The sequence below is a fragment of the Piliocolobus tephrosceles genome, chromosome 8 (genome assembly GCF_002776525.5).
Source record: "Piliocolobus tephrosceles isolate RC106 chromosome 8, ASM277652v3, whole genome shotgun sequence".
Classification (NCBI taxonomy): Eukaryota; Metazoa; Chordata; class Mammalia; order Primates; family Cercopithecidae; genus Piliocolobus; species Piliocolobus tephrosceles.
In genome coordinates this window covers 32800768-32826298 of record NC_045441.1, presented here as the reverse complement: position 1 = coordinate 32826298, position 25531 = coordinate 32800768, and the positions used below count along the sequence as shown (strand labels likewise).

General features: G+C 54.9%; 1 protein-coding gene across 9 annotated transcripts in view; it reads left to right on the top strand.

Annotated features, from left to right (window-relative positions):
* The window catches only part of CAMK2B (calcium/calmodulin dependent protein kinase II beta), a 108687-nt gene that overhangs the window by 27868 nt on the left and 55288 nt on the right, over positions 1 to 25531 (top strand). For all 9 annotated transcript variants that reach the window (XM_023226338.2, XM_023226342.3, XM_023226339.1 and 6 more), the window contains exon 2: positions 13669 to 13763. In XM_023226338.2, the coding sequence (XP_023082106.1) occupies positions 13669 to 13763 (95 nt within the window). The remainder of the gene's footprint in view (positions 1 to 13668; positions 13764 to 25531) is intronic.

Here is a 25531-nt window from a genome sequence, read left to right as displayed (position 1 = left end):
CATGAGGCACTGCATCCGGCCAGTTTTATGTTAAGTTTCGAAATCAGGAAATGTGAGTCCCCCAACTTTGTTTTTCTTTTTCAAGATTATTTTGACCATTTTTTTTGTCCCTGGAGATTCCATATCAATTTTAAGATGGTTTTTTTTTTCCCCTGCAAAAAATGATTGGAATTTTGATAGGGATTTCACTTGAATCTGTAGATATAACTTTGAGTAGTATCTATGCCTTTACTCTTCACTTATTTGTGTCTTCATATTTAAATAGGTTTCTTGTAGATGACATATAGTTTGGTCTTGTTTTTTGATCCAATAAGACAATCTCTGTCTTTTAATTTGCGTATATAGACCCATTGACATTTAAAGTGATTATTGATATAGTTGGATTGATAGCTACCACATTTGTTTCTGTTTATTATTTTTCCTTCTTTTCTTTGTTTCTTTTTTTGTCTTCTATTCTTTTTCTGCTTTCTGTGGTTTAATTGAGCATTTTATATGATTCCATTTTCTCTCCTCTCTTGCTTCTCTTAACATTCCTCCTCTTCCTCCTCCTGCTGCTCCTCCTCCTCCTTCTCCTTCTCCTCCTTCTCCTTCTCCTCCTCCTCCTCCTCTTTCTCCTTCTCTTCCTCCTCCTCTCCTTCTTCTTCTTTTCCCTCTCTTCCTCTTTCTCTTCTATGGTTGTCCTAGAGTTTGCAATATACCTATATACCTCTACAACTAACCCAAGTCCACTCTCAAATAACACTATACCATTTCACAGGTAGTGAAGTAATGCAAATACCTTATAGGCTATAGCAGAGTATTTCTAATTCCTCTCTCCTATCCCTGATAATGTTGCTTTCTTTCACTTATCCATAAATGATAATTACCAAATACACTGTTGGTATCATTATTTTGAACAAATTGTTATCTATTAGATCAATGAATAATTAGGAAAAAGAGTTCATATTACCTTCACTTATTTCTTCTCTAAGTCTCTTCCTTTCTTTATGTAGATCCAAGTTCCTGAGCTATGTCATTTTCTTTCTTTCTGAATAATTTCTTTTAACATTTCTTACAAGGCAGGTATACTGGTGACCAATTGCCTCAATTTTTGTTTGAGAACATCTTTGTTTCTCCTTTATTTTTGATGGATAATTTCTCTGGATACAGAGTTCTAGGTTGGTGGTTCATTTCTTTCAACACTTTAGATATTTTACTCCACTCTCTTCTTGTGAGCTTGAGAAGTCTGATGTAATGCTTCTTTGCCCCTTGACAAGGTAAGGCGTTTTTTGCTTCTGGGTTATTTCAAGATTTTCTCTTTGATTTTCTGCAGTTTGATGTGATACGACCAGATGTACACTTTGGGGTATTTCTTCTGCTAGGAATTCTCTGAGCATCCTGGATTTGTGGTTTGGTGCCTGGCTTCAATTTTGGAAAGCCTCAGTCAACATTACTTCAAATATTTATTCTGCTTTTCCCCTTTATTCTCCTTCTGATATTTCCATTGCATGCATTTATATCTTTTGTAATTTTTCCATAGTTATTGGATTATTTTGTTTTATCTTTTTCATTCTGTTTTTGTCTTTGCATTTTAGTTTTAGAAGTTCCTATTGATATGTTTTCAAACTCACTGATTGGTTCTTTAGCTGTGTCTAGTCTGCATCAAAGAATTCTTTATTTCTGTTACAGCATTTTTGATTTCTAGCATTTTAACTTCCATCTCTTTACTTATATCACCCACCTGTTCTTGTATGTTGTCCACTTCTCCCATTAGAGCCTTTAGCATGGGAATTACAGTTGTTTTAAGTTTCTGGTTTGATAGTTCCCAAAAGCTTTGGTTCTGGTGCATGCTCTGTATCTTCAGACTATTTTTTCTGTCTTTTTATATGCCTTGTAGTTTTTTATTGAAAGCTGGACATGATGTACTGGGTAAAAGGGATGTGGTGAACAGGCCTTCAGTAATGTGACAGCAGGATGTTGGGGGAAACGAAGCATTCTGTACTCCTATAATTAGGCCTCAGTATTTTAGTCAGCCTGTGCCTGCCCCTGTGCTGTGACCTTCACAAGTGCTTCTCAGTCTCTCCCTTCCACTGGCTTATGTACTACAGGGTGGCCGGAGGGGGCTGGAGTTGGGTATTTCCCTTCCCCAAGGTAGGTTTGGCTCTGATAAAGCCTCAGCAGGTTGGACTGTAGTAAGATAATTTCTCCTGAGGGCAGGCTTTGTTAAGAAGAACAGAACGCTCTGGCATATTTCAAAATGAATACTTTTCTCCTCCCCCTGCCAGAAGCCCTGGGGAGTTTTCCTGCAGTCTTTGCTGTGAGAACCTGGTAGGGCTCCTGGAGGTAGAACTTACAAAAGTGTGGGTGCGCCCTGCTAAGACTGCGCACCCTGGAATTCTCAGACTTGTCCACACTGAGCATTTAGCAATTCGGCAATTACAGTTTAGGTTTTCCTGCCCCAGTACTGGTTCCATGGAGGTTTCTGCTCTGGTAAGTTGTGATTCTTCGCACTTGATTTTGAAGAAAGGCTGAGAAGTGATGGTAAGTTGTAATTCTCTCTCTCTGCCAATTTTGGAGGCAGCAGTTTTCCTGCAACCTCAGTTCTCTGATGGATCTAAGAAGAGTTGTTGATTTTCAGTTTGTTTAGCTTTTTGTCTGTAAGAACGGGAGTGATGACTTCCAAGCTTCTCACATGCTAGACCAATGTTTTAAGCTTTGCTTTTTACATTTTTTAGGGTTTTTTGTTGTTGTTGTTTGTTTACATTTAGGTATTTAAAAAAAATCTACCCAGAAGTTATTTTTCAGTGTCATTTGAGGTAGACACCTGTTATTCTAACACATCAACCCTGTGTAATATGTATCATCAAACCCATTTTGCAGACCAGCACTAAGTTATAAGTCCAGAATTCACCCCAGGTCTTCCTGATTCAAACCTCCCATCTTTCTAATCTCCCCTTGGCTTTTCTGAGTCCAGAATTGTGGGCCCTGATTGTCTTCCCTGGACTTTCCGCATCCCAGGTGGGACAGAAAGTGCAGCGCCTGCTGGGAAGGATACACCAACAGCATCTGCCAATCTCCATCTGTATCTGATTCTGCTATTCCCTGGGACCTAGCTGACCTTTTGTTGGGAGGGGTGGGTGCACTGCCATAGTGTCCTGGGAGGGTCCTGTTTGGTCTTAGAGAGGCCAGCACCCCCATAGAATTGTCATACAAACATACACCAGCCTATATATGGCCAAGCCATGGGCAGGGTACCAAGGTGGTGAGGGTGCTGGCTTGGGTGCACTTGGGGAGATGAGGAGCAGAGGGCCAGGAGATGACACTTATACAAATCAGGAGGGACTGATCCAGGGCCAGGAGGTAGCCTGTTGACTCATAGATCTTTCTAAATCACACATAGAGATCTCATGATGTGCATCCGTGATCCCCTTCTGGTGCTCAGTGCAGACATTGCCAATCAATCCCAGGGCACATGCAGCCAAGCCCCAGCGTTCCCACCATCCCTGGGCAAGCACTGCCCAGGGCCTTCTGCATGCCTGTCCTGGGCTGGTCGCTGGGACAGAGAGGGAGCAATCAGTGCCTGGGGACCAACTGTCTGTTCCATAGCCCTTTTGCTACCTGTGCGTACCACGTCTCAGGCCACCCATCACATCAGCAGCATGCATCCCAGGATGCCTGTGCCCTTGTCCTGCCTCTTGTTGCACCCCTTCCGTCAGCCCTGTGATACACAGACAGGGGCATCTGATGTGGTCCCTTGGGGTTGGGGACTTTGGTGAGAGCAGGAGGACCCGAGAAGAGAGGCAGAGACTGGGGGTTTCCTTCCTTGGAGAGGGGTCAGCCAGGCGTGCGGGGTGCTGGGTGGGAAGAGGGAGAATTAGCTTTCTGGGGATGTGTGGAGCCTTGAGAGCCAGTCGGACCTCACCCAACCGCAGATTGCTGCCCACTGCCTTGCTGTCGTTGGCTTTCTTGCCTTGAGCTCTCCAGAATGACCCAGAGGGTCCTGGCTGTAGCAGATCCTGGCAGTGGGTCTGGGCAGTATGAGACGTGAGGCCCCTGAGGCCGAAATTGAAGACAGTGTCACAGAAACAAGTCAAAAATCACACTGTTCTCCTATCCTGTACAGCCGGGTACCGTCAGGCCGCAGATCAGTACTGGGACCAGTACACGGACCAGGAACTGGGCTGCACAGCAGGAGATGTGCCGTGGGCAAGCCAGCATCATGGCCTGAGCTCCGCCTCCTGTCAGATCGGCGGCGGTGTTAGATTCTCATAGGAGCACGAACCCTATTGTGAACTGCGCAAGCGAGGGATCTAGGTCGCGCGCTCCTTAAAAGAATCTAACTAATGCCTGATGATGTGAGGTGGAACGGTTTCTTTCTATTCAAACTATTTTCCCCTAGCCCCCGCCCCAGTCTGTGGGAAAATTGCCTTCCATAAAACCAGTCCCTGGTGCCAGAAAGGCTGGGGACCACTGCTATACAGGATTGTCAACATATGGGAGGAAAACCTGTACAGACTCGATCTGGCTGTCTGGAAGTGACGACCACCACGTTGACCCATGTGAAAATGTGGAAGTGCTCCCATGCATCACCATTCACCTGTGAACCTCACCAGGGCATATGGGGGATTTTATCATGAGCTTATTTGGTTAAGAAATGGCCTGTGCTCTGCTCATAGCATTGTCAAAAATGTGAAGAAAATGGTGTCTCTGAATATACTTTCCTGGCTTGACCAGATGATGAGCCGGCATTCAGTATCTGGGAGGAAATTTAGCAGAACGGTGACCAGGGACCTGGCAGGTTTGAGACTTTGAAGCACCGAAGCAAGTGGCTTCCTGCAAAGGTGGGTGGGAAGGGCCCTGCCCCTGAGAGAGGGGCTCTGATGGGAGGGGCGCCTGGTCCCCAGGAGGCCGAGAGGGGCAGCCACACCACTCTGCTGAGAGGAGCAGAGAGCAGAGAGTTCTGCTGGGGTTTTCTCATTCTGAGATGCACCCACAGAGACCCCAGGGCAGTGGCTGCTGCTGTGGGGTGGAGCCGTCAAGTTTGGGTGTTCCTTGGATGAGCCTGTGGACATCAGGTGGATGGACAGGAGAGGTTTCTGCCCGGCTCTTGCCATGTGTTTCTTTGTTAATGTGTTCATTTCATCAGAAGTATCTGTTGTGGCTTCAGTGGATCACACAGGGTTTCAGAAACAGGCCAGTGTTGAGTCCTAAGAATAGAAGTTACTTCTCCTTCCACTCCTGGCCCTCCAGAGCCTTTTTGAATAAAGATTTCTGTGGTCAAATAGGTTAAGAAAAGGATGAACCTCATACCCCCTTCTTGGAGATTCACAGTACGGATGATCCCATTAAAGGCCCTGAGAAGTCCTGCAGTTAAAGGAAGGAAGGAAGGAAGCACTGTCTAACCTATTGGTTCCCAAACTCCTTTTCTCACAGAACCCCTTTTATACCTAGCATCTGTTAATGTCCTATGAAGCTTATGTTTGAGGGGTGTGATTTGGGAAGTGTTTGCGGGCTGTAGCTGCACACAGTGGCAGATTCCACAAGGCAGACCTGGGCTCAGCTTGCATCCTGGGCTGAACTGCGTCCCCCAGAATTCATGTATGTGGAAGCCCAGTCCTCAAAATGTGACTGTATTTGGAAATAGGATAGTAGCAGATGTAATTAGTCAAGTTAGGATGAGGTCATATTGGAGATATGACTGGCATTCTTATAAACGGGTGTTCTTGGACACAGAGACACACGCAGAGAGAATACCATGTAACTGTGAAGGCAGAGATTGGGGTGACGCATCTAGAAGCCAACTAGCACCAAGAATTGCAGGCAGCACCGGAATCCAAGGAGAGAGGTAAGGAACAGATTCTCCCCCCAGCCCTAGGAAGGAACCAGCCCTAATCTCTGCCTTCTGGCCACCAGAACTGTAAGAAAATATATATCTGTTGTTTAAACCGCTTGGTTGGTGGTACTTTGTTGCAGCAGCCCGAGCAGACTCATAAAGCATGGATAAGTTAGGACTTTAGCTCTCGTTGGGCTCCGAAGCTGGCGGTGGGGAGCCCTTGGGCCAAAGCAGGAAGGAGCTTTGGGAAGTCTCTCTGGGGCTGTGTGAGCTACCCAGATTCCAAGTTTGGAAGAATGATTTTCCATTGCTGCTGACGTGAATTGTGCTTTTGGAAGTGAACGCTACTGAAATAACTGAAACAGTCATGGCAGGCCATTTTTGAGAAGGGAAGTTAGAGACCTCCTAAATGCTTGCTAATCGAGGAAGCACCCAGCTATCAGTGGTGTGTCAACTTGAGGGAACGTTGTTTCCTATAAGTGAGTATGTGATCTCGGTCAAGATGTGGGACTCGTGTGTGAAGTCATGTTAAATACAAAAGTCAAATACAAAATAGAAACTCCCATGCTGATAAGGCACGTGCTTGGGTGCCGGCCCAGGCCACAGCGAGTTTGGGTCTCACAAGCAGAAATGAGTGTGTCCAGCTGCTTGTCTCCAGTAGGGTCACCTCAGACCTAGTTTTTAGAACCCAGGATGCCTGGGCCCTGAGCAGAGTGGACAACACAGCCCGGGGGGCTCGGATTGCACCTGCCTGGGGAACGTCCTGCCAGTTGCAGGGAGGGATGCCTACCCGCCTCCCTGTGGGCTGTTGCTCTGGGCCTGGGGACTCCAGCTCCTGCCTGGCGGGGCACATGCTTGTCCGAAACTCCTCAGGAGCCCAAACACTGTCCTCCCTTGCCCAAACCCCAGGGCCAGAGAGGCTGGGGATGGGTAAATACCGTGCAGGCATCCATAGGACGATATCCACGAGCAAAGAAGTATGCAACTGTCAGATCATGCTGTTGAGGCTTCATTAACAGTGCGGGGGACATAGTGAGGGGACAAAGTGGAAAGTGGCAGCAAGAGCCCCTTAACTGTGTAAGAAGACACTTCCCCATGGTGCAGAGCTGCACACTTGCACACATACAAACATCGGTGGGGCCCTACTGACCGTGTTGTGGGTTATGGAGGCGACGTCAACGCGTTCTGTAAACCCTCTTGTTTACTCCATAGCAAACATCATAAACATAACAATAATACAAACATACATTCCATCTACTGTGAACGTGAGTTATGTTTTTGTATTATCATAAGCAGAAAAATACACAAAAGAAAAAGCCCACAACAACCTCAGCGCTCTGTTCCATATAAAAGTTACTGTTTCCACCAAATTGCTTAGGTCAAGATGAGAATATAAAAGGACCTTCCCCTCTGGCACTCCCAAGAGCTCATTTTAATGAAAGGTAGGAACTGTGTTTTTAAGCCGACACACAAATAAATACCAATTTGATTTAGTTTCACCCATACAAGAAAAACACGAAGGTCTGCGTGAGATCAGTGGACTTGTGCCTTCTGGGTGTCCCCCGCCCCTAGCCCAGGCCTCCTCATGGAGCCCACCTGGGGCCAGCCAGGCAAGAAAGGACGTAGGTGGCCTGAGGCTGGTTTCAGAACAACCATTTATTAATTTACAGCAGGAAATAAAGCTGTCGGCCTGAGAGTGCTTCTGTGGCTGGCCCAGACTCTTCCAGAAGGACCTGCTCTGGAGGACCTGCGGGGGGAGGGAGCTGTGCTTGTTACTACGGAGACAGTGCCTGGCCCGCGTGGGGAGCATCACACGCAAAACCTGGATGGGAAATTTCGATTTACAAAACAGGTCAGCCAGACTTGGATCTTTTGCTTTTACTCAAGGTTCCTTAGCTTCTTTCTAAAATTCTAAAATTTAAGAACTTCCTGGGATTGCGTGCAGCCTTGCTGTAGATCAAAGGGGTCCCATGGCCCTTGGCTGTCACTGTTGTTGGAAATCCGAGAGACATTTCCAGCCCATTCTACAACGTCTGCGTGAAGAGAGTGCACGCGTCACGTGTGTGCACACGCCTGTGAACTGCAGCCAACCTGCGAGGCTCAGGGTTGAGGCAGGCGGCCCTGGCTCGGGTGGCACAGGCCCCAGTGCTCGGGGAGGAAACTGGACGCTGTGGACATGGGCTGCGGGAGGCAGAGAGAGGAACAGGGAGAGAAGCTGCTGCCTCCGAAATTTCCTCTGAGGGAACAGAATCCAAGTGCCGAGTGGGCTAATGCGGAGGCCGCTTTGATCCTGTGTGGCCCAGCGCTGCCCTGCGGGAGCTCAGCAGCCTGTCTTGGGGATCACATGCAGGAGGCAGCCTCAAGAGCCCGGGTCCCCACCCATGCCATCCTGAGAGCAGAATCACACTGCCAGCTCTTTCTGGATGCCGGATACTGTGTTGTGGCTGGTGCATGTGTCACCTCATTCTGTGTAGGGGGACAGTCACTGCTGTATTACTGATGGAAGTCACCAGCCCTTGTGAGGTGGCTGGGGAGGGCGCCTGAGCAAGGTCTGCGTGACCACACGGGATAGGCGGTGGGGACCCAGGGTCCAACCTTCCCTCCCTGGTGTCATTACCAAGTTTCTTAACTGGCACCCCAAGAGCCGGTAATCATGGTAACCCCCACTCTTCACCAGTGAAGGTGAGGCATGAGAGGGCCCTAGAGGGGCTGTTGCGTGGTCCTGCTGGGGGCAAGGTGAGTGAGACCCAGCACCTTCCTGCTCTCTGGGCCCTCACACGAACTCCAGCCATGCTGCTCAGGGACACACCTCCTCCCAGCTCGCCGGGGAGAGGCGTAGGAAGCTGGGGAGGGCCGCAGTGCGACCAGCTCCTAGTGAGAGCGGGGCAGGCCACAGAGGGGCAGGCCACAGAGCCACCTGCAGTGGGGAGCTCCGTGGGGGTTGGTGGGAGCCATGGATAGTCAGCAACAGGTGGCCGGTTTCAAGTGGGGACTGGAGGGAAGAGGCTTGAAACTGGCCACCTTTGCAGGCATGGGGGTGGGGGGACAGCTCAGAGTTGGGAAGGCCAGGGCCTGGACCAGAAGTCTGTTGTGGAGCCAGAGAAGCCATAGACTGGACGTGACGAGGAGACAGAGGCGGATGGGGCATCCTGCAGACAATGACGCTTCCTGCTGCCTCTGCCCATGAAGCCCCGGGAGCCCACAGGATGCCCGTGAAACACCGACTGCCCTGGGTGGCTGCAGTCAGGGCAGCTACACTCAGCACCTCTCCTTGCAGGTGGCCTTCACCCTATTATCGCGTGAGGAGGCTGAGCCCCCTGCAATAAAGGAGGTGCCTGAGCAGGTGCAGTCAGAAACAGGCCACGTAGTTCTGGGGCTCCATTCTCACCATTCTTCCCCTTCTCTTTCAGGACAGGTTACCCTGGTACTGTTGATCCCGCTGTAAATGAGACAGCGTTCAGAGCCTTCCACAAAGCAAGGACTCAAAGAGTATTTTTTTGTTTTAATTAGCTTTATTTGATTTTAAAAGCACCATAATATGCTAGGTGCCCGGGGGCCTCATGATCTGAATAGGTTATTCAAAATTGCTTTCAGCCTGGCTCAGTAGCATTCGTCCCACGCAGGCCATCATGCAGGCAACCTTGATGTTCAGATGCAGTTCGCAGCCCACAGGAACATCGACCTGGGATCCCATAGGAGCACCTCTTCCAGCTACTTCCTGCCTTTGCCCCAACCCACTGTGCCCTTGCAGCTGCCTGGGGCGGGCCACACCCCAGGGGCAGGCGTGTGGTCAGTCTGTGCACCTGCAGTGCCATCCAAGGTGTTCTTTGCTGAGCCTGAGGACCATGCTGCCACCTGCTAGGCCCGCCCGTGCTTCCGAACAAGAAGATGGGGTTTCGAGCCTGTCTGTGTGCTGGTGGGGAGGTAGGGAGCCTAAGCTCCAGGCCTTATTTACTTGGGGTAGCCCCTGGCTCTGACCAGGGCCTTATGGCCTCATTGTAGCACAGACCCATCTACCCACAGGCCCTGGAAACCTTGGTGGGTCTCCCCTCCTGCTGGGACACTCTAGGGGCGGCTCTTCCTGTACTGCTGGGCTGGACAAGCCCTGAGGCCCAGCAGCTCCACGCTCCACAGCCCACTGTATTGCTTGCAGGTCAGTTCTTGCTCCTATATCACAGCCTAGGCACTGTGCCTGATACCTAGGTCCAGAGTATAGGGCACTCTGCCCATAGAGAGCCACTGGAAGGGGGAGTGGCAAAAGTGAACAGGTAAATAATTAAGTAAACTAACCTAAGGAACATGCGAGGTGCAATATCTAAAGACCAAGCTGACTTTCTGTGCGAGCTGGGAAAGGGGGCAGCTGTTTGCATTGGATCTTGAAGGACACATAGGAGTTTGCCCTTGGTAGCAGGGACAGGCTTACGATGCAGATCTAGGCTCTTTGTCAGTGTTGTCTCTCAATGTTTATAAACTCTGGTGGGCAAGCACTGGGTCGCAAGGGAGGATGGTGATGGTGCTGGCTTCTTTGCTCTGGGGGAAGCCAGAGATGTTGGGGCCCCAGCCGTGGCCTGCATGGCTCATGCTAAACGTGTTTGTGGCCGCTTCTCAAGAGGGCTGACACTTCCAAGGGGGCTTCCTGTGACAGATTGCTGTCTGGCAAGTGGCAGAACCACCAGGAAGGGGAGGAGGCAGAGGTGGATCTGCAGCTGCCAGCCCAAGTCCCCTGGGGAGATGGCAGGATGGGTGCGAGTGGACAGCCATTATGGGGAGGAGCCCCTTTCAGGGTGCTGTTTAGGGGAAGTGGTGGGTGAAGCAGGCAAATGACTGGGGTGGGAGACTTAAGCATGCATTCCTTAAGTCCCCCAGAGGAGAGAGGAGACGGAGAGATTGGGGGCGGCGTTGACATTGGGGCTCAGAGAAGGTCTGGGGCTGCAGTGAGGGACTGAAGGCGTGGGAAAGGCAGAGCCCAGGAGCAGGGCGGAGGGGGCAGTGGTGTCTTTGGGAGCGGCCCTCCTGCTCTTCCCCCAGCTGGCCACATTCTCCCTCTAGGGGCATCTGAGTCCCTGGGAAAGGGAACCCTGTCCTCTCTTCTTGAGGGTGCCTCCACCCCACCTGCAGGCCTGTGTCCAAGAGCAGGGCCTTCCTCACCCCCGGGCCCTACACCCCTGGGCCCTTTCTACGAGTATCTGCCGGGTGCCTGGCACTGTGCCTGCCACCTCCTATGTCACTGCAACTGTGCAGCCTGGTGCTCCCACCCTACACTCATCCCGAAGCCCCCAGCCATGCCTTCCTCCTTCCTCTGTGGGCTGCCTGGCCTCCGCCCCCTGGCTCTGGCATTCTTACCTGTGTTCCCTGCCCCGCCTTCGCCGATTGCTGACTGCTCCGACCCAGGCCAATGATGCAGGGGTGGCTCTGGAGCCTTCTGCAGAGGAGAAAGGGGCTGTCTGACCCAGGGAGGGGAGAGGGACCAACTGGAGGAATCCCTAGACCCACCCACCTGCTGCCAGACTCTTGGTGGTATGGTGCGTGGATGTCATGTGCTGGGAACAGCTGTGGCTTGCCGCCCTCTGCTCCTGTACCTGAGTCCGGCCAGCAGCTGGGAGCCTGCTGTGCTGGTGGGAAGCTGCACTTGGGTCTCCTCCCGGCTCCCAGGATGGGCTCACCACAGCGGTGCCATACGGGCATCATCGACTTGGCATAGATGTGTAGTGTGTTGAACTTCCCACTGAGGGTCAGCCCTGCAGTGTGTGATCGGGTCCCAGAGCAGGGAGGCCCAGACTCCCGGCTCCCTTCAGGGCCTGGTCCAGAACACACAGTGGAGGCCTGCCAGGTCAGCCCTGCGGCCACGGAGGCCGCTGAGCCTTCTAGGGGTCAGAGCGCGACAGATGGTAGCTCAGGACTTGTTTCGGGAAGCTCTCACCTCTCCTGATCAAGAAGTCTGGCAAACAGCCACACAGTAGTGGCCCCAGAAAGCCCTTCTGCTTGGTCATATGGATGGGGAAACTGAGGCTCAGAGGGCTATGTCACCCTGTCTAACCGGGATTGAAGCCAGACCAGGCAAAAAGCCCATGGTCTTTGCCCTCACCTCAGTCTCCCAAGTTAATGTCATATGTTAAAAACAATAATTCTTTCTTTATATTTTTCTTTAAAAACATTTTGAGAACATAATCAATGCACATGGTGAAAAAATCAAACAGAGCAAGAGAATGCGGAGTGAACAGTGAGCGCCCCCGCGGCGTCTCCGCCCGCTGCGTCATCTCCCCCCGCCACGCCTCCCTCTGCCACGCCTCCCCCCGCTGCGTCTCCCCCCGCATCTCCTGAGGCAGCCCCTGTCCCTGTTCATGGGTTTACTTTAAAAAGTTAAGATGCAGCTCAGCGGCCGCCCAAGCACAGTCACTGCTCATAAGACCTGAGTCATTAAGAAAATGTTCAATTAGATTTAGTGTAATTATTTATCTTTCCGAGGAACTGAACAGTACTCTTTTACAAAGATTTATTTCCACAAAGGACTGTAGATAAAACGGTGTTCGTATGTAAGACGCTCCTCTTCCACCACGCAGAGCCCTTGGCCTGCACTCCCGTGTGGGTATCTCAGGCTGTCCAGGCCGAGGAAGCTGTCTGGGAGGGGAGGCTGTTCCTGTAGCGGGGAGGCTGGGCACTTTGCAGGTGCAGACACAGGAGGGCCGTGCATGCTCAGGTTTGCACTGGTGGGTGCCTGCCTGGTGGGCTTCCTCCAAGCCCCTCTTTCTCCCAGCGCCAGCCTGAGAGCATCCTCTGGCCCTTCTGTCTGGACTCAGACCCTTCATGTGACATTTCTTGACCAGGCCCCTTGCCTTACATGTGCTGTTCTTAGAAAATAATCTGAAATCAAATTAAATCAACCGTGGTGACTAGTCAGATTCTTCGGTGCCTCCTGGTGGGCACCAGCCCCCTCCCCTCCTGCCTCATAGGCTCTATGGCTCCCATTGGGTGGCACTGACTCCCTCAGGGTGCCCTGAAGCTGGGGCAGGAGCTCCTCTGCAGGCCAGGCTTTGTGGGGTACGTTCAGGGCCTCTTCTCGATGGCCTCAGCAGCCTTAACCGGATTCCTTCCATATGTCTCTTGGGCTCTGGACCATGGTTGGTGCTGGTCAGCTCCCTCTGTCCCCCATCCTCCTCCCCTCTCCCTACCCTCAGGCTGCCAGTTCGTGAATATCCTTTTGCCCCTACCCTGGGCCTCCATGGCCTCTGCGATGACACCTGGACAGTGGAGGATCTCAGGACCCTCTCCTCCAGCTTTGCAGTTTAACGATGTGATGTTCCTCCCTCCCTACAAACCTTTCCGTGAGTCTCCGTGTCCGACCGCACCAAATCCCAATATAACTGCCCTCCGGAGCTGGGCCTTCCAGACAAGGCCAGCTTCATTTCCCTCTGGGGAGGACTCAGCAGGGCCTCATGGATGTGGTACAGAGCCCCCGAGGATGCCTGCTGAGAGACCTGTGGACGTAGACTCTTGGTCCAGCCAACCCACAAGGATACAGGCCTGTGGGTCACAAGAAGCTGAACAGGGCCTGTCCGCCGCCCTCTGGAGGGCCTGACTGATCCTCCTTCTCTGCACAGCCCCCCAGGGTGTGCCATCTGCCAGGGCTCTGCCAGCCGTCGGGAAGCCGGCCTCTGTTCTGCTGGTGTTGAGTGGGGCCAGCTGAGAGTGGCTTGTGAGGAGCACCCACTTCCTCACAGTTTCTGACTCACAGCCATCTACCCGAGGCCGGGCTGATGGCTGAATGCTTAATGGGGAGTGTTTATGGGGAGATTAATCCACTCTCTCTCTTTCTCCTTGTCTGTCTCTGTCTCTCGCTCCCCCATTTTCCTCCCCAGGGGGGCTTTCTCTGTGGTCCGACGCTGTGTCAAGCTCTGCACCGGCCATGAGTATGCAGCCAAGATCATCAACACCAAGAAGCTATCAGCCAGAGGTAGGGCATGGGGAGTGTCCTGCGCAGCTGCTGTCAGGCTGGGGCAGGGGCTTTGGAGGCCGTGCCCTGTGGACTGGGCAGCAGGTTCCTCCCGGGCTTGGCCAGCACTTGGCCCACCTGGCCTGTGACTCTACGCACAGATGCAGTGGGTTCCTGGAGTGGAGGCTGTGGCACAGGGAGGCACAGGAGTGTTGGGGACTTGAGGGCACCTCTGGCCTGGTGGGGCCCGGGCTGGTGGGGGTGCTGAGGGACCCTCAGACCCCTGGATTCACCTTTGTGCTCTGGTTAGGGTGTTCTCAGGGCCCCCCTTCACCTCCCCTTCCCAAGTGTACTGGGGTCTCTGCCCCCAGAGCTGGAGGGCAAGAGGTTCAAGGTGGCCAGGCTGCCATGGTGGTTGGGTGATGTCATCTGCCCTGGGAGCCGTGGGCCGAATGAGAGCTCAGTGACAAAGTTTCGGGTGACCAGGCAGTGCTGCGGTTGGCCATCTGCTTTCTGACAGCAGAGTCCTGGCGTCATGGCCAACTGGGAGGTGACCCGGCAGTTTCTTAACTAACAGAGCCCAAGTCTTATACACAGTGGCAGGGCACTGCCGCCTGCCCTGGGAGGGCTTCTCAGACATGCGGGGTGTGTGCGAGGAAGGGCCTCGAGTGGTGCTGGCCCCAGGTGGCCCTCGGCATGTGGATGTGCCTCCCAAGCCTGCTGGCGACGGTCAGCTCTGGGCACTGCAGATGGTGATGGAGCAGACAGGCTCCTGCCCTCACGGGGTCTCCCTGCCCTTGTGCTGTCCTTGTCCTGTGGGGCAGGTCAAGGACAAACAACACCCAAAGTCAGCACACGGCAAATCTGATGGTGAGGGGCAGAGGCATCCTGGGGCAGCTGTTGTGGTTGGAGCACAGATCTGAGGAGGCGGTGGGGAGGGACTCGCGCAGGGGTCCTGCTGGAGCCCCAAAGTGGGGTGTGCCAGAGCACCAGGTGGGGCTGTGGAGGTGGGTGCAGGGTGGGTGGGCTGCCTCACTCAGGTGGCAGCCCCATGTCGCTGCCCCATATGGTGCAGGTCCATGGAGGAGGGACCGGCCGGATGATGCCCTGGTAGAGGGAGCCAAGCAAAGCCCCTGTCTGCTGCTCTCAGCCCCTCCCCTCCCAGGGCACTGCCAGCAGCCTTGATTAGCATCCAGGCACAAATCTGAGCTAATTGGGAGCTGGAGAGGCCCTGACCCATCTGGCCAGGCTGCCAGATGCTGAGGGCCTAATGTGGGCAGAGACGGGCCTCCTCTGGGTTGGTGGGAGAGCTGCCTACTGTCTGTGGCCTGCAGTTTACAGTGATCCAGCCACCTGTGGGGGCGGGCATGTGCGATTTGTGGAGCGATGTGTCGGCGTTGTTTGAGCGACTGCTGTATACTAGGCCATATTCCCCTTCTTGGGAGCATTCTCTGACACCAGGCTGTGGGGAGGTCCTTTAGGCTGTAGTAGGACCTGCTCCTGTCCCAGCCCTTATCTGCCTCCTTGTCACTGAGCCATGAAGGGGCTTGGGGGTGCCCAGGGCTGGGTCAGTCCCCCTGTGGGTGTCCCAGCCCATGAGGGGTTCAGCAGGGACACTGAGGAGTGTGCTGGGGCAGGTCCAGAGGCATGCGCTCCCAGCCATTCCCCACACATTGTGGGGGCCTGGGTTTCCCTTCTGTCCTGTGACTCCACCTGCTGGTCAGCTCTGTTGGCCCCCCTGGGGCCCAGCCTGTGGTGGGGTGGGTGGGCCAGGCTGTGTTCCAGGACCTAGGACAGTCAGCTTGTTTTTTCTTGATCAAGACACAGAACTGGTCGTAAGTGGGCGGTGCTCAGTTGTGCCTGTGGCCAGTTCCTGTGGGTCTCTGAGGGACATCCCTGAGGCCTGGGCACTCCTTGCCTGTCACAGGGCACCACGGAGAGGAGGTCTGTGTGTGCGTGAGCATACCTATGCATGTTCACACGTGTCTATGCTCACATGCATGTGTAGGTGCATGTGTGGAACATGATGGAGCCTCTGGAATGGGACTGTCTGGCCCTCCGGCAGTTAGTTTGGGACCAGCCCAAGCTGAGCTGAGGGAATGAGAGGTCCTCCCAGGTCCTGCTTGGGAAGATGCGTCAGGGAACCCAGGGGCCTGGAGCGAGGGAGGTGGGGGTCCTGGAAGCGGCCCCTGGCTGGGAGAGCAGTGGGCGGAGGTGAAGGCCACTTGCTCCAAGGGTCAGCTTCGATGAGCTCCGGGGTGTTTGGACAAGCAGGTGGGAGTGGGAGGGAGTGACCTCTGTAGCCCAGATTTGAGTCCAGACTCAGGAGGGGTGTCCAGGAAGCCTCCAGATACTGAGCCATGTGGTTGAGGCAAGAGGGGACACCAGCCTGAGTGTGTCATTATGGGTGGGACCAAGGGTGATTGGGGTGCTGGGGGGCAGATGTCTCCGGGAGCAGAGGGCAGAAAGCTGCTGATGCCGAGAGGCCTGGCCAGGGTCCTGGGGTGTCTGCTGAGTGCACAGACCCTGAATGGGCGGCCATACCAGGACCACAGGATCCGAGCTGCCTCTGCTGTCCTCCAAACCTGTGCTGCTGGGAGTCGTGGGTCAGTGTGGTCATCTGCGGTGGCCACATTTTCCTCATGACCACCCAGTGACTGCTGCTGGCTTGAGCCCAGGCATGGGGATGATCGAGTGTGGGCCACAGCCTGCTGTCCTCCTGGCCCCAGGGAGCAGCTCATATGTCACGTGACTGCCCCATCATGGATGAAGATCCACACGTGTCCGGTGGCCCCGCTGGACCCTCAGTCCTGGCACTGCCCAGCGCATCCTTTCTCTAGCAGGCTTGAAACTGAGATGCCAGGCACGGCGCAGGTCGCACGGCCACCCTGCGATGACAGCAATCATGTTAAAGCTGGCGCCTCCCGCGTGCTTGCTGTGTGCCCTGCCCGGAGCCCCGGAGGCTTCTGTGTTCCCTGACGTTCTGTGGCTGGCATTGGTGGAGGCACTAGTGTGAAATGTTCTGGAGGGGTGGGGGGAGTATCACCCAGCACAAAGGTGGATCCCTAAGCCAGGAAGAGCAGGAACCTCAAACACCTCACGTTGGAGCCTCCCAGGCACCCCCTCTCCCTCATCCCTCTCCTGATTTTATGCTCATCCCTGCCTCGCTTCTCTGTTGTTTTGCCACATGGGCGTTTCACCCGCTTGTGTCTGAGCCTGAAAGTGGAGTTGTGCTGCCACTGCGACCTGCCTTGTGCTCGGGTGATGTTCTGGGGTGTGTCCGTGGGATGGATCCCTTCCCACTGCTGTGCGATGTTCTGTTGAACAAAGGCTGCTACTTTTCTGGCTCTAGTTGATTCCTGATGACGCTGGCAGACACACTGAGACCCCACACTCGGGAGAGGCTCCGTGACATGTGTCAGTGAATTCAGTTTGGCAAAAATGCTGCTTGCCGGTCAACTTGGTGTTTTAACAGCCTGTGCAAATGTATTCGCCTGGGAAACCAGAACCCATAGCTGGCTGTCTCCCTCCTGCTTTTCCATCTGTCCCTGAAGGTCAGCAGCCATCCCCACCCACTTTGGGCCCTTCCTTGTCAGGGACCTCCAAAGCCTTGTCCACCTAGACCTGCAGCCCTGATATGTACTTCCCAGGCCCACACATGTGAGGCAGCACCGCCTCGTGCCCTGTGGCCTGGTGACATATGTATGCAGTGTGGGCCCTCTCTCCACAGATTGAGTCCCGTGGGGCCTTCCCTCCCTCCTGAATGCTGGGCAGCACCGTGCTGCCAGCCTCTCCTTTGGGATCACTTTGTCCCTGCCTGCTTCTCCTCGGCCAGGGACCATGGGGCATGTCAGACCCAGGACTTCCTGGCCACTCTACACATTCTGCTTCATTCCTCAATTGTGTGAGACCTTAGGAGGAGGAGAGAGGAACCCCTTTAGACACGCCCTAGGCATAGACTCTCACTCATCTAACAGGTTTACACTGAGGACACGGAGATGAGCAGATACAGCCTGAAACCAGCAGCGACGACACTGTGTGCTGGGTGGGGCCCGGGAGAGGCAGTCCTGAAGGGTCGGAGCAAGTCACTCCAAAAGTTGTGTTTTATGGACGTTGAAGGATGAGTAGGAGTTTGTTAGGGTCAAGCGGAAAACCACCCGAGTATGTTTTTGTGGAATTACATAGCTCCTCTAAATTAACCTCACACCCCCTATTTATATTCTCAAAGTGCTCTATGAGTCAGAAGGATTTAGGGTAGCGGGAATCTGAGTGAGAGGATGGCTGTGCCCTGGAGACCCTGCTGACCACACAGACTGCAGAGCTGAGCTGCTTTGTATTGCCGTGAACGCCCTGCGCCTCATCACAGGCCTTGCTCCCAGGTGCTTGCGCCTCTCAAGCTGCATACCTGGCCTGTTTCCTCATTTGATGCAAGCTGGGTGGGGTGGCGGGAGGAAGGGGTAGCCAGCCAGGGGGGGTACTGCCTGGCATTCTCAGCAGCCAGCTCCCTGCTGTGACCTTCCCGTGGGATGCCTCTCTGGGCAGGGGCAGGGATGCCCAGCCACGTGCGGCTCCAGAGGGCAGGCTCTGCCCAGGACTGCACAGCCTCACCCTGCCATATTCTTGGGCATTTTTTTCCTGTTTAACTTTTTATGGTGGAAAATTTCAAACATTCCCAAATACAGAGAAAATGATAGAATGAACCCAGCTTCAACAGTTATCAATTCTTAGCCAGTCTTGTTCCATCTGGGCCCTAGATCCTGGGACGTTTACCATTCAGTGCATAAATATCTCAGTATGCATCCCTAGCAGAAAAAGTTTCCAAAAACAGCCACAGGAGCTTTATCATTCTGAAAAACAGGCAGTAATTCCTTGATACTGTCTCTCATGCAGCCTGTGTTTGTGTTTCTACTGGTTCAGAGGTTTCCTCAGAATTGAACCTTTGGGTCACACAGCCCCTGCACAATTGGGTTGTCTGCCCTTGGTGCTTGAGTCCCGCTCCTGGGTAGCATCCCTGAGGTGTGCAGGTCACACCCCAGGGGCCCCACTGTAGCCACATAGCCTAGATCACCGCGGAGCCTCAGAACTCTTGATGAAGGAGATGGCCCCACCGCCCCGGCTTTGAGGGAAACTCATCCCCTTGGAGTTGAAATCTGGGGCTCCAGAAAATGACCCAGACAGAGCTGGCCTTGCCCAGATGCTGTGGGTGTTACCTTGGTGTCCCCTCTCCTGCCCCCAGCCTGCCTCTCCGGGTGGCGGTGACAGCACTGGACGGTCTGCTGAGACCGTAGGGGAAGGACGCTTGGCACTTCCTCCTGGCCCCCTTCCGCAGGCAGAATCCTGCGCTCACCACCCACCTCAGTCCGAGGACCCTGTCCTGTGGCCTCTGCTGCCCTGGGCCGCCTTCCCCGTGCAGGGACCTGAGGTTCCCCAACCCTCCCAGGCCCTTTGGGCTTTCCTAGCTGAGGGGGAATCGGGGAGGTGAGGGATGAGGTCTTAGATGGAGCCCCAGAGCTTCATTGTGGGACACGCACCTCCAGGTGAATGCCCCGCTTCAACCCTGACTGCCCCCAGCTGTCTGACCGTGGCCAGGTTACCCAGTCGTCCTAGACCTCAGTTTCCCCAGCTGTAAAGTGTCTACCTCACAGGGACGTTGCAAGGCTCCGAGACCATCCCTCTCCACATTGCTGCCTCCCTTCCTGGCCAGACCCTGTGCGTCCTGCTGCGGAGGACCCCTCGTGAATACCCAGTAGCTTTCTGGTGTCGTCTGGCCCACCCAACCTGCAGGCCCCAGGGCCCCCTCCTCCATGAAGCTGTCCTGGATCCTCCCGCCGGCAGCCGGCCTGGAACTCCCCAGGCCCCATGGCAGGCGCCTCTAGCTATTTCTCAACTGACCACGTGCTCCTTGAGGGCAGATGCAGCTGGTTCATCTGATGGCCTCCTGGCTCTCAGCCCAGAGCCTGTGAAAACATGGGAGAGCATAACACCCCTCCTAACCCAGGCTCTGCCTGGGTGTCTGGCTTTCTCCTTCCCATCGTGGTGGGGCAGGGGCTTCCCCGAAATGGCTATTCTCCGTTCCCCACTGCTGTTCAGGGAGGTGGGGAATGGAGAGGGGACCCAGAGAGCAAGGGTTGGATGGGGAGAAGGATGTTGGGCCCTTGGGCCTTGTGGGGGAGGCTCCAACAGCCTCCTTGGCTGCATTTTACCCCTGATTTGGGTCTAGCGCCAGTGGAGGGGCCTCACTTACTCCTTGAGAGTCACTAGGAGGGCAGTGTCCTCACACCCGCTCATGTCCAGGCCCGAGCGGAGCCGCCTTGGTCCTTCAAGGCTCCTGGTGATGAGAAGCGGCTGGTAGCACGCAGCTCCAGGAAGGAGGACGCCACTCCAGAAACACTCAGGCCCCCCAGTTACCGAAATACTTGGCCACGCGGACACTGCAGAACTGCACCAGCTGGTGCTAAAGCTGTAACAGTTCGATGTTTTAATATTTAATACTTAATTAAATAGAGGATTGTGAGACTTTCAAAGTTGGTGAATGTACTGAATAGCGAGAGATTATTAAACTACTGTTAACAAAAGCCGTTAGAGGAAAATTAATTGACTGGGGGTAAAGAGATCATTAGGCACACAAGTCTTAAAACATGTCGTCTTGTTATCTGCCCCCTGCACCCCCATCCCCTGCCCACTTGCCCAGCCCCTGCTGCTCATTGTCGACACTGAACGGCTGTTATTCTGGGAGCAGTTTTGTTGTGCCTTGTTGGATGCCCTGTGTGGAGGGGAGCGCGCTGAGGAAGCAGTGCAGCGGGGTGACCCTGGTTAGTGCGGAGAGCCTGGTGCAGGGTCCCTGCCCTGGAATGGCCCTTCAGCTCAAGGTGGAGCTCCTGTGTGCCTGGCATCATCGACGCTATCTCACGTCCTCCTACCCTCTGAGCTCAGCATGGGCTCCCCTCTCACATGGAGGGGAGAGCTGAGTCCCACAGAAGCTGAGAGGTAGACAGGGTCCCCTAGCTGGTGGTTAGCAGAGCCTGGGTGTGGAGGACTCTAGATTTCACCCAGCTGGGGCAGACTGAGGGCTGGGCCAGCGTGGGGCTCCCAGGTGGGGCTGACCTCACAAGTGGGGCTCACCTCCCAGGCCCCAAGCTCACCCCGCAGAGAGGACATGAGCATCACCACTGTCCTCTTCCTGCCTGCAGGCCTGTGCAGCTCACCCCAGCTCCCTTTCTGGGGCACCTGGTCTCCCCAGGGACCCTTCTGTCTTGGGAGGACACTCCTTGCCCAAAGGCGTGATGGATAGGGACCATCTTGAGGTCTCTGTGGTCACTGGGGCTGGGGGTGAGCCTGCACCCCAGGGAAGCCTGCACGCCCCTGCTTCCCCAGCCCGAACCCTGCCTGCCTGGGACCCCTTTGTGCAGTGGGTCGGGGGCTGCCTCCCGGGCTTTCCTGCTACAGCCAGTACTGCAGCTTTCTTGTGGCTCCCGCACAATTCACAGACAGAAAAAGACCCCTGCTCAGGGGGATAATGAGTGCCTGGTCGGCAGAATCCGTGGAACTGGGTTAATAGAGGACGAGGCGCCGCATTGCAGGGACAGCTGAACAGCTGAGCATGCGCCTGTGGCAGCAGCACCCCTCCCAGCCCAGAGACCCTCCCCTCCCAGCCTGGGAACCCACCCCTTTCCCTCCTCCCCGGCTCAGGAGCCCTCCCCTCCTCTCCTCTCCCCTCTCCCTCCCCCTCTTTCCCCTCCAGCTTCTCTCCCCACCTCCTCCCTGCTGGGAGACCTCCTCTGCTTCCCTACCCCACCCTCCCTGGGTGGCTGAGGGAACAACTTTAGAGCTTGGATCCCCACCCAACTCTTGGCCCACTCTGCCTTCCAGTTTGCTCTCTAGGAACTTGGAGGGTGGCCAGGAGTTGGGGGAATCCCTGGGAAACGCCCCCTCCCCTACCCCAGGGTCAGCCTTCAACAGGATGGGGATTGTCCCTGAACTGGGATTGTGGGGAAGGGACCCTGCATCCAGGTGCAGGAGGAGTTAGGGGAGCTGGGAGGCAGGCCTTCTGGGGGCTTAGTGGGGGCACCACATGCCTGACCCTCTCAGGGGGAGGGCCACCTAGGAGCAGTGAAGGAACAAGGCTAGGCTGCTGGATTTAGCAATTAAGTATGATTTACAATCATAAGATGTAAAATAAGCACTGTGTGTCCCAAATTGCGTGGAACACACTTACTTAAACTAAAAATTATTTGTTGCGTATCTGAAATTGAGACAGACTTATACCAAAAACAAATTTTGTCCTTTGTCTGAAATTCAAATTTAACTGGGCACCCTGTGTTTTATCTGGCAATGCTAAGCTAGACTGTTGAGAGACAGGACTTTGTCATTAGTTTGGAAACCAAATTGATTTAGTCAAAGGCTTCTGGAAAGCAGCCCCGAAGAGGACCAAGAGAAGAACAGGGAGCCAGGTTGTGCGGAGGGTCCTGGCCTTTGCTGGCCCCATCTGTCAGGTGGAGAGAGGGTGGGTAGCATCATCGCCTCCTGCTCTCTGGTTCTGGGTGTGGCCCTGTGTAGACAGGAAGTCCCAAGACCTGCTGGTCAGGGTCCAATGCCAGGTTCCTGAGCCTCCATGATCCCTGGGGAAGGCAAATGCATCCTGAACTGGATGCGGGAGCAGGGCCCACCCTGTTGGTATTTGGAGGGGATGAGGGAGGAATCCCTGAGTCAGGGAAGGGAGGGAGGGGAGGGGAGGAGTTGCTTCCGCATTTCCAGCCACTCATCTTGTAGAGTCAGGGGCTTGTCAGCGGCAGAAAAGGCTCCCGGCAGAGGGGAGATTTGGGAGCTGGGTTCTGGGCCCTAATGACCATTCCCTCCCTGCCTCACTTCTCTTTTCTGTAAAATGGGAGGAGGGTTGGCCTCCACGCTGCCTGGCTCTTCTAGCACTGACGGTTCCCCCATCTGGAGGGATCCTTACTCCCAGGCCCTGCTGGTTCCAGGAGGTGAGTGAGGACCAGGAAGACGGCTGAACCCACAGCCTGTGGGCCCAAGGTTTGAAGACCTGCTTCTGCCAGTGTGGGCACAGCTCCCTCCCCCGGTCCTTCCTGCTCATCACTCCTTGATCCCTCCAGGCTACCCACCAGTGGACTGTAGGCCCGGCAAGGGCAGGCCCCCTACTTTGCACATAGTACCTGCTTACTAAACAGAGTTGAACGGGTGGGAGGAGAAGAGTGTTCTGAAGATTCCACTTAAGGACTGAGCTGGGTGGGGAGTGGTAGTGACCGCCGATGGAAGGAGAGGGGGATTCGGAGTGCCCAGGTCCTCAGGACCACTTGGGCAGGAGTGGGGAAGCCCGCAAGGTGTGGGTTTGAGGCCTGGGTGGGAACAGAGCTTGGGAATGGTAGAGCTTTGGTCTCTGTTGTGCTGGTCTGGCTGCTGATGGGAAAGTCTGGAGGGCTGGAGATCCAGGGCAAAGCTCAAGGGAGAACAGCTGCAGGGAGCCCTGGAAGGTGCTGGGGGCCCTGGGTGTGTGTCTCCCCTGTGGGCAGCCACTGTCCTCTGTCCCCAGGGCCAGGAGCTGCAGTCCTGTGACAGGTCTGCGCAGCGGCTCTGAGGTCATGATGTTTCCGTTGTCTGCATGTCACCTGGGGGAGCCCCGACTCCAGCTGGATGTGGAGTGATTAGCCTACAGAAGGTCATGGAGGGTTTATTGAGGTTAGTGGGGGTTAGAAGAGCCCCGCGGGTGAATGTGAGGGCCTCAGCCTCCCCTGCTGGGGAGGGCGGATGTGTGCAGATGCTGTCATCCGGAGGCGGCGGGGGGCATTCTGGAAAGGCGCTACCAAGGGGCTGTCGGCCACTCGCTTCTGTTGCATGGTCTTCTCTGTTGTTCTTTTTCCTCAATCCCTTAAAAAATGTGACCGTGCTTGCCCTGGGCTGTGCTCCCTGGCCTCGGGCTGTACTCCCTGGCCTTGCGCCTTGGGCTGGGTTGGGCCCCCAGGCATCTGCTTGGGGATGAGTGGGAACCTCCGGGCAGCTGTCTGCTCTTTGAAAAGGACAAGAGGGACATGGACAGAGTTAAGGGCAGAGGATGAGCCTGGACATAAGGCCACAGTGGTCAGGACTGCAGCCCTGGAGTCTGAGCCTTATTTTCGAGAGTAGGACCCTGACAGGGTGGGCCCTGCACCCCCAGGGGCTGGCCTGAGCCAGTGTCCCTGCTGTCTCTAGAGGAAGCCAAGGTGGTGTCTGTGGAGAGATGGGCTTTGGTGGGAGGTGTATGTGTCGGGAGCGGGGGGACCCCAGGTGGAGGACCCATCACACCAGGGCTGGGAGGAGTGGCCTAGCAAGCCCCTCCTGTCACCGTGCCTGCCCTGAGTGGGGCCACCGTTGTTTTCCTAGACTGGAGAGTCTAGGCACCTTGGTTTAAATCTCCTCCTACTCACTCCATTTGTGAGCATGGGAGTCCTGTCCTGGGGTTACGGGGATGACTGAACACATGACACCCAGCACTGGATAGATGAGTGGATGGCATTTTATTGTCACATATACTCAGAGCCCAGAGAGGAGGACGCTGCGCTCAGGACACAGTGAACAGGCAGGGGCTGGGGAGGCAGGCTTTGGAGTAACTACGGGGTGAGGTGGCCCCTGGTTCCCACCAGAGGCGGTTTTGGCTGGTTTGAATAATTCCATGGGTTGGCAGAGAGCTGCATCTTGCTACTCAGGCATGAGCAGGAACTGTGCCCAGTTCTTGTGGGAAGGAGGCTTACCTGGGTGGGGACTTAGCCACAGAAGCAGAGTCCAGATGGGGACATGAAGCTAGGTTGTTCAGGGCCTTCCTGGTTTCACTGGGTGTCAAGGTAGCACGTAATGTTGGCTTTAACTTTAGACCTTATACCATAGCCCTGCACAAAATGCCACAGCTTGGCAGTGACAGGGAAGGAATTCCAAGCCACACCTCTGTTTCAAAGCTGAGCTGCACCCCACAAGCTCGAGGATGGTTCTGATCCTGAAGAGGGCCCTGGGAATGGGGCCCCAGCTGAAAGGCCAAGTGGACCTCATGGAGGGGAGATGCTGTGGACCCCCAGTGTATAGCCCAGGAGTGGCCCTACTGCAGCCACTGGCCTGGCCTGGGCTCCCAGAATGGCTGCGTTCATCCCCATATGGCTGGCAAATAGCTACGAGACCCTCAGCTCCAGCTCTGTCATGTACGTTCATGCAGAGGGGCAGGGTGCTGCTGACGTGGTTGCCAGGGTCCCTGGGAGCCCTGACCTTGAGGCGGCAGGCAGCTGCAGGACATGCCCACAGGTGCTTATTGAGGGTGGTGGAGCTGCTGGCGGGTTAATTGCCGGTTGTCCTGTTGCCTTTTAAAAACAAAACATGCACAGAAAGCCACAGCGAGAGCCGCCCTCTTGCATCTTCATCACAGGGCTCAGCCTCCTGGGGCTGCACAGGCCTGACTGGATCACTTGGGACCCCAAGAGGTGCTGGGTGCCCAGGAGGAGAGGGGTGTCTGCCTCCACAGCGTACCCCCTTCGACACCACCTCACCTTTTCTGGTAGACTCGTGCTGCCCTCAGAGGATCCTGACCCGGCCCCCAGACCTTGAGCCAGGGTTATTCTTGCCTCAGACCTACCACTGAGCTCCCCAAGTCCTCGCAGCCCGACCCCCGCAACTTCCCACCCCAGATCTCCAGAGGGAGAGCAGGCTTGTCCAGCCCACTATGGTAGCATCTGAAGGGCTCTGAGAAGTCCCACCGGAAAGAAAATGAGGAGGGGGCGGCTTCCGAGGCCCCAAGTGGGGCCTCCTGTGACGGG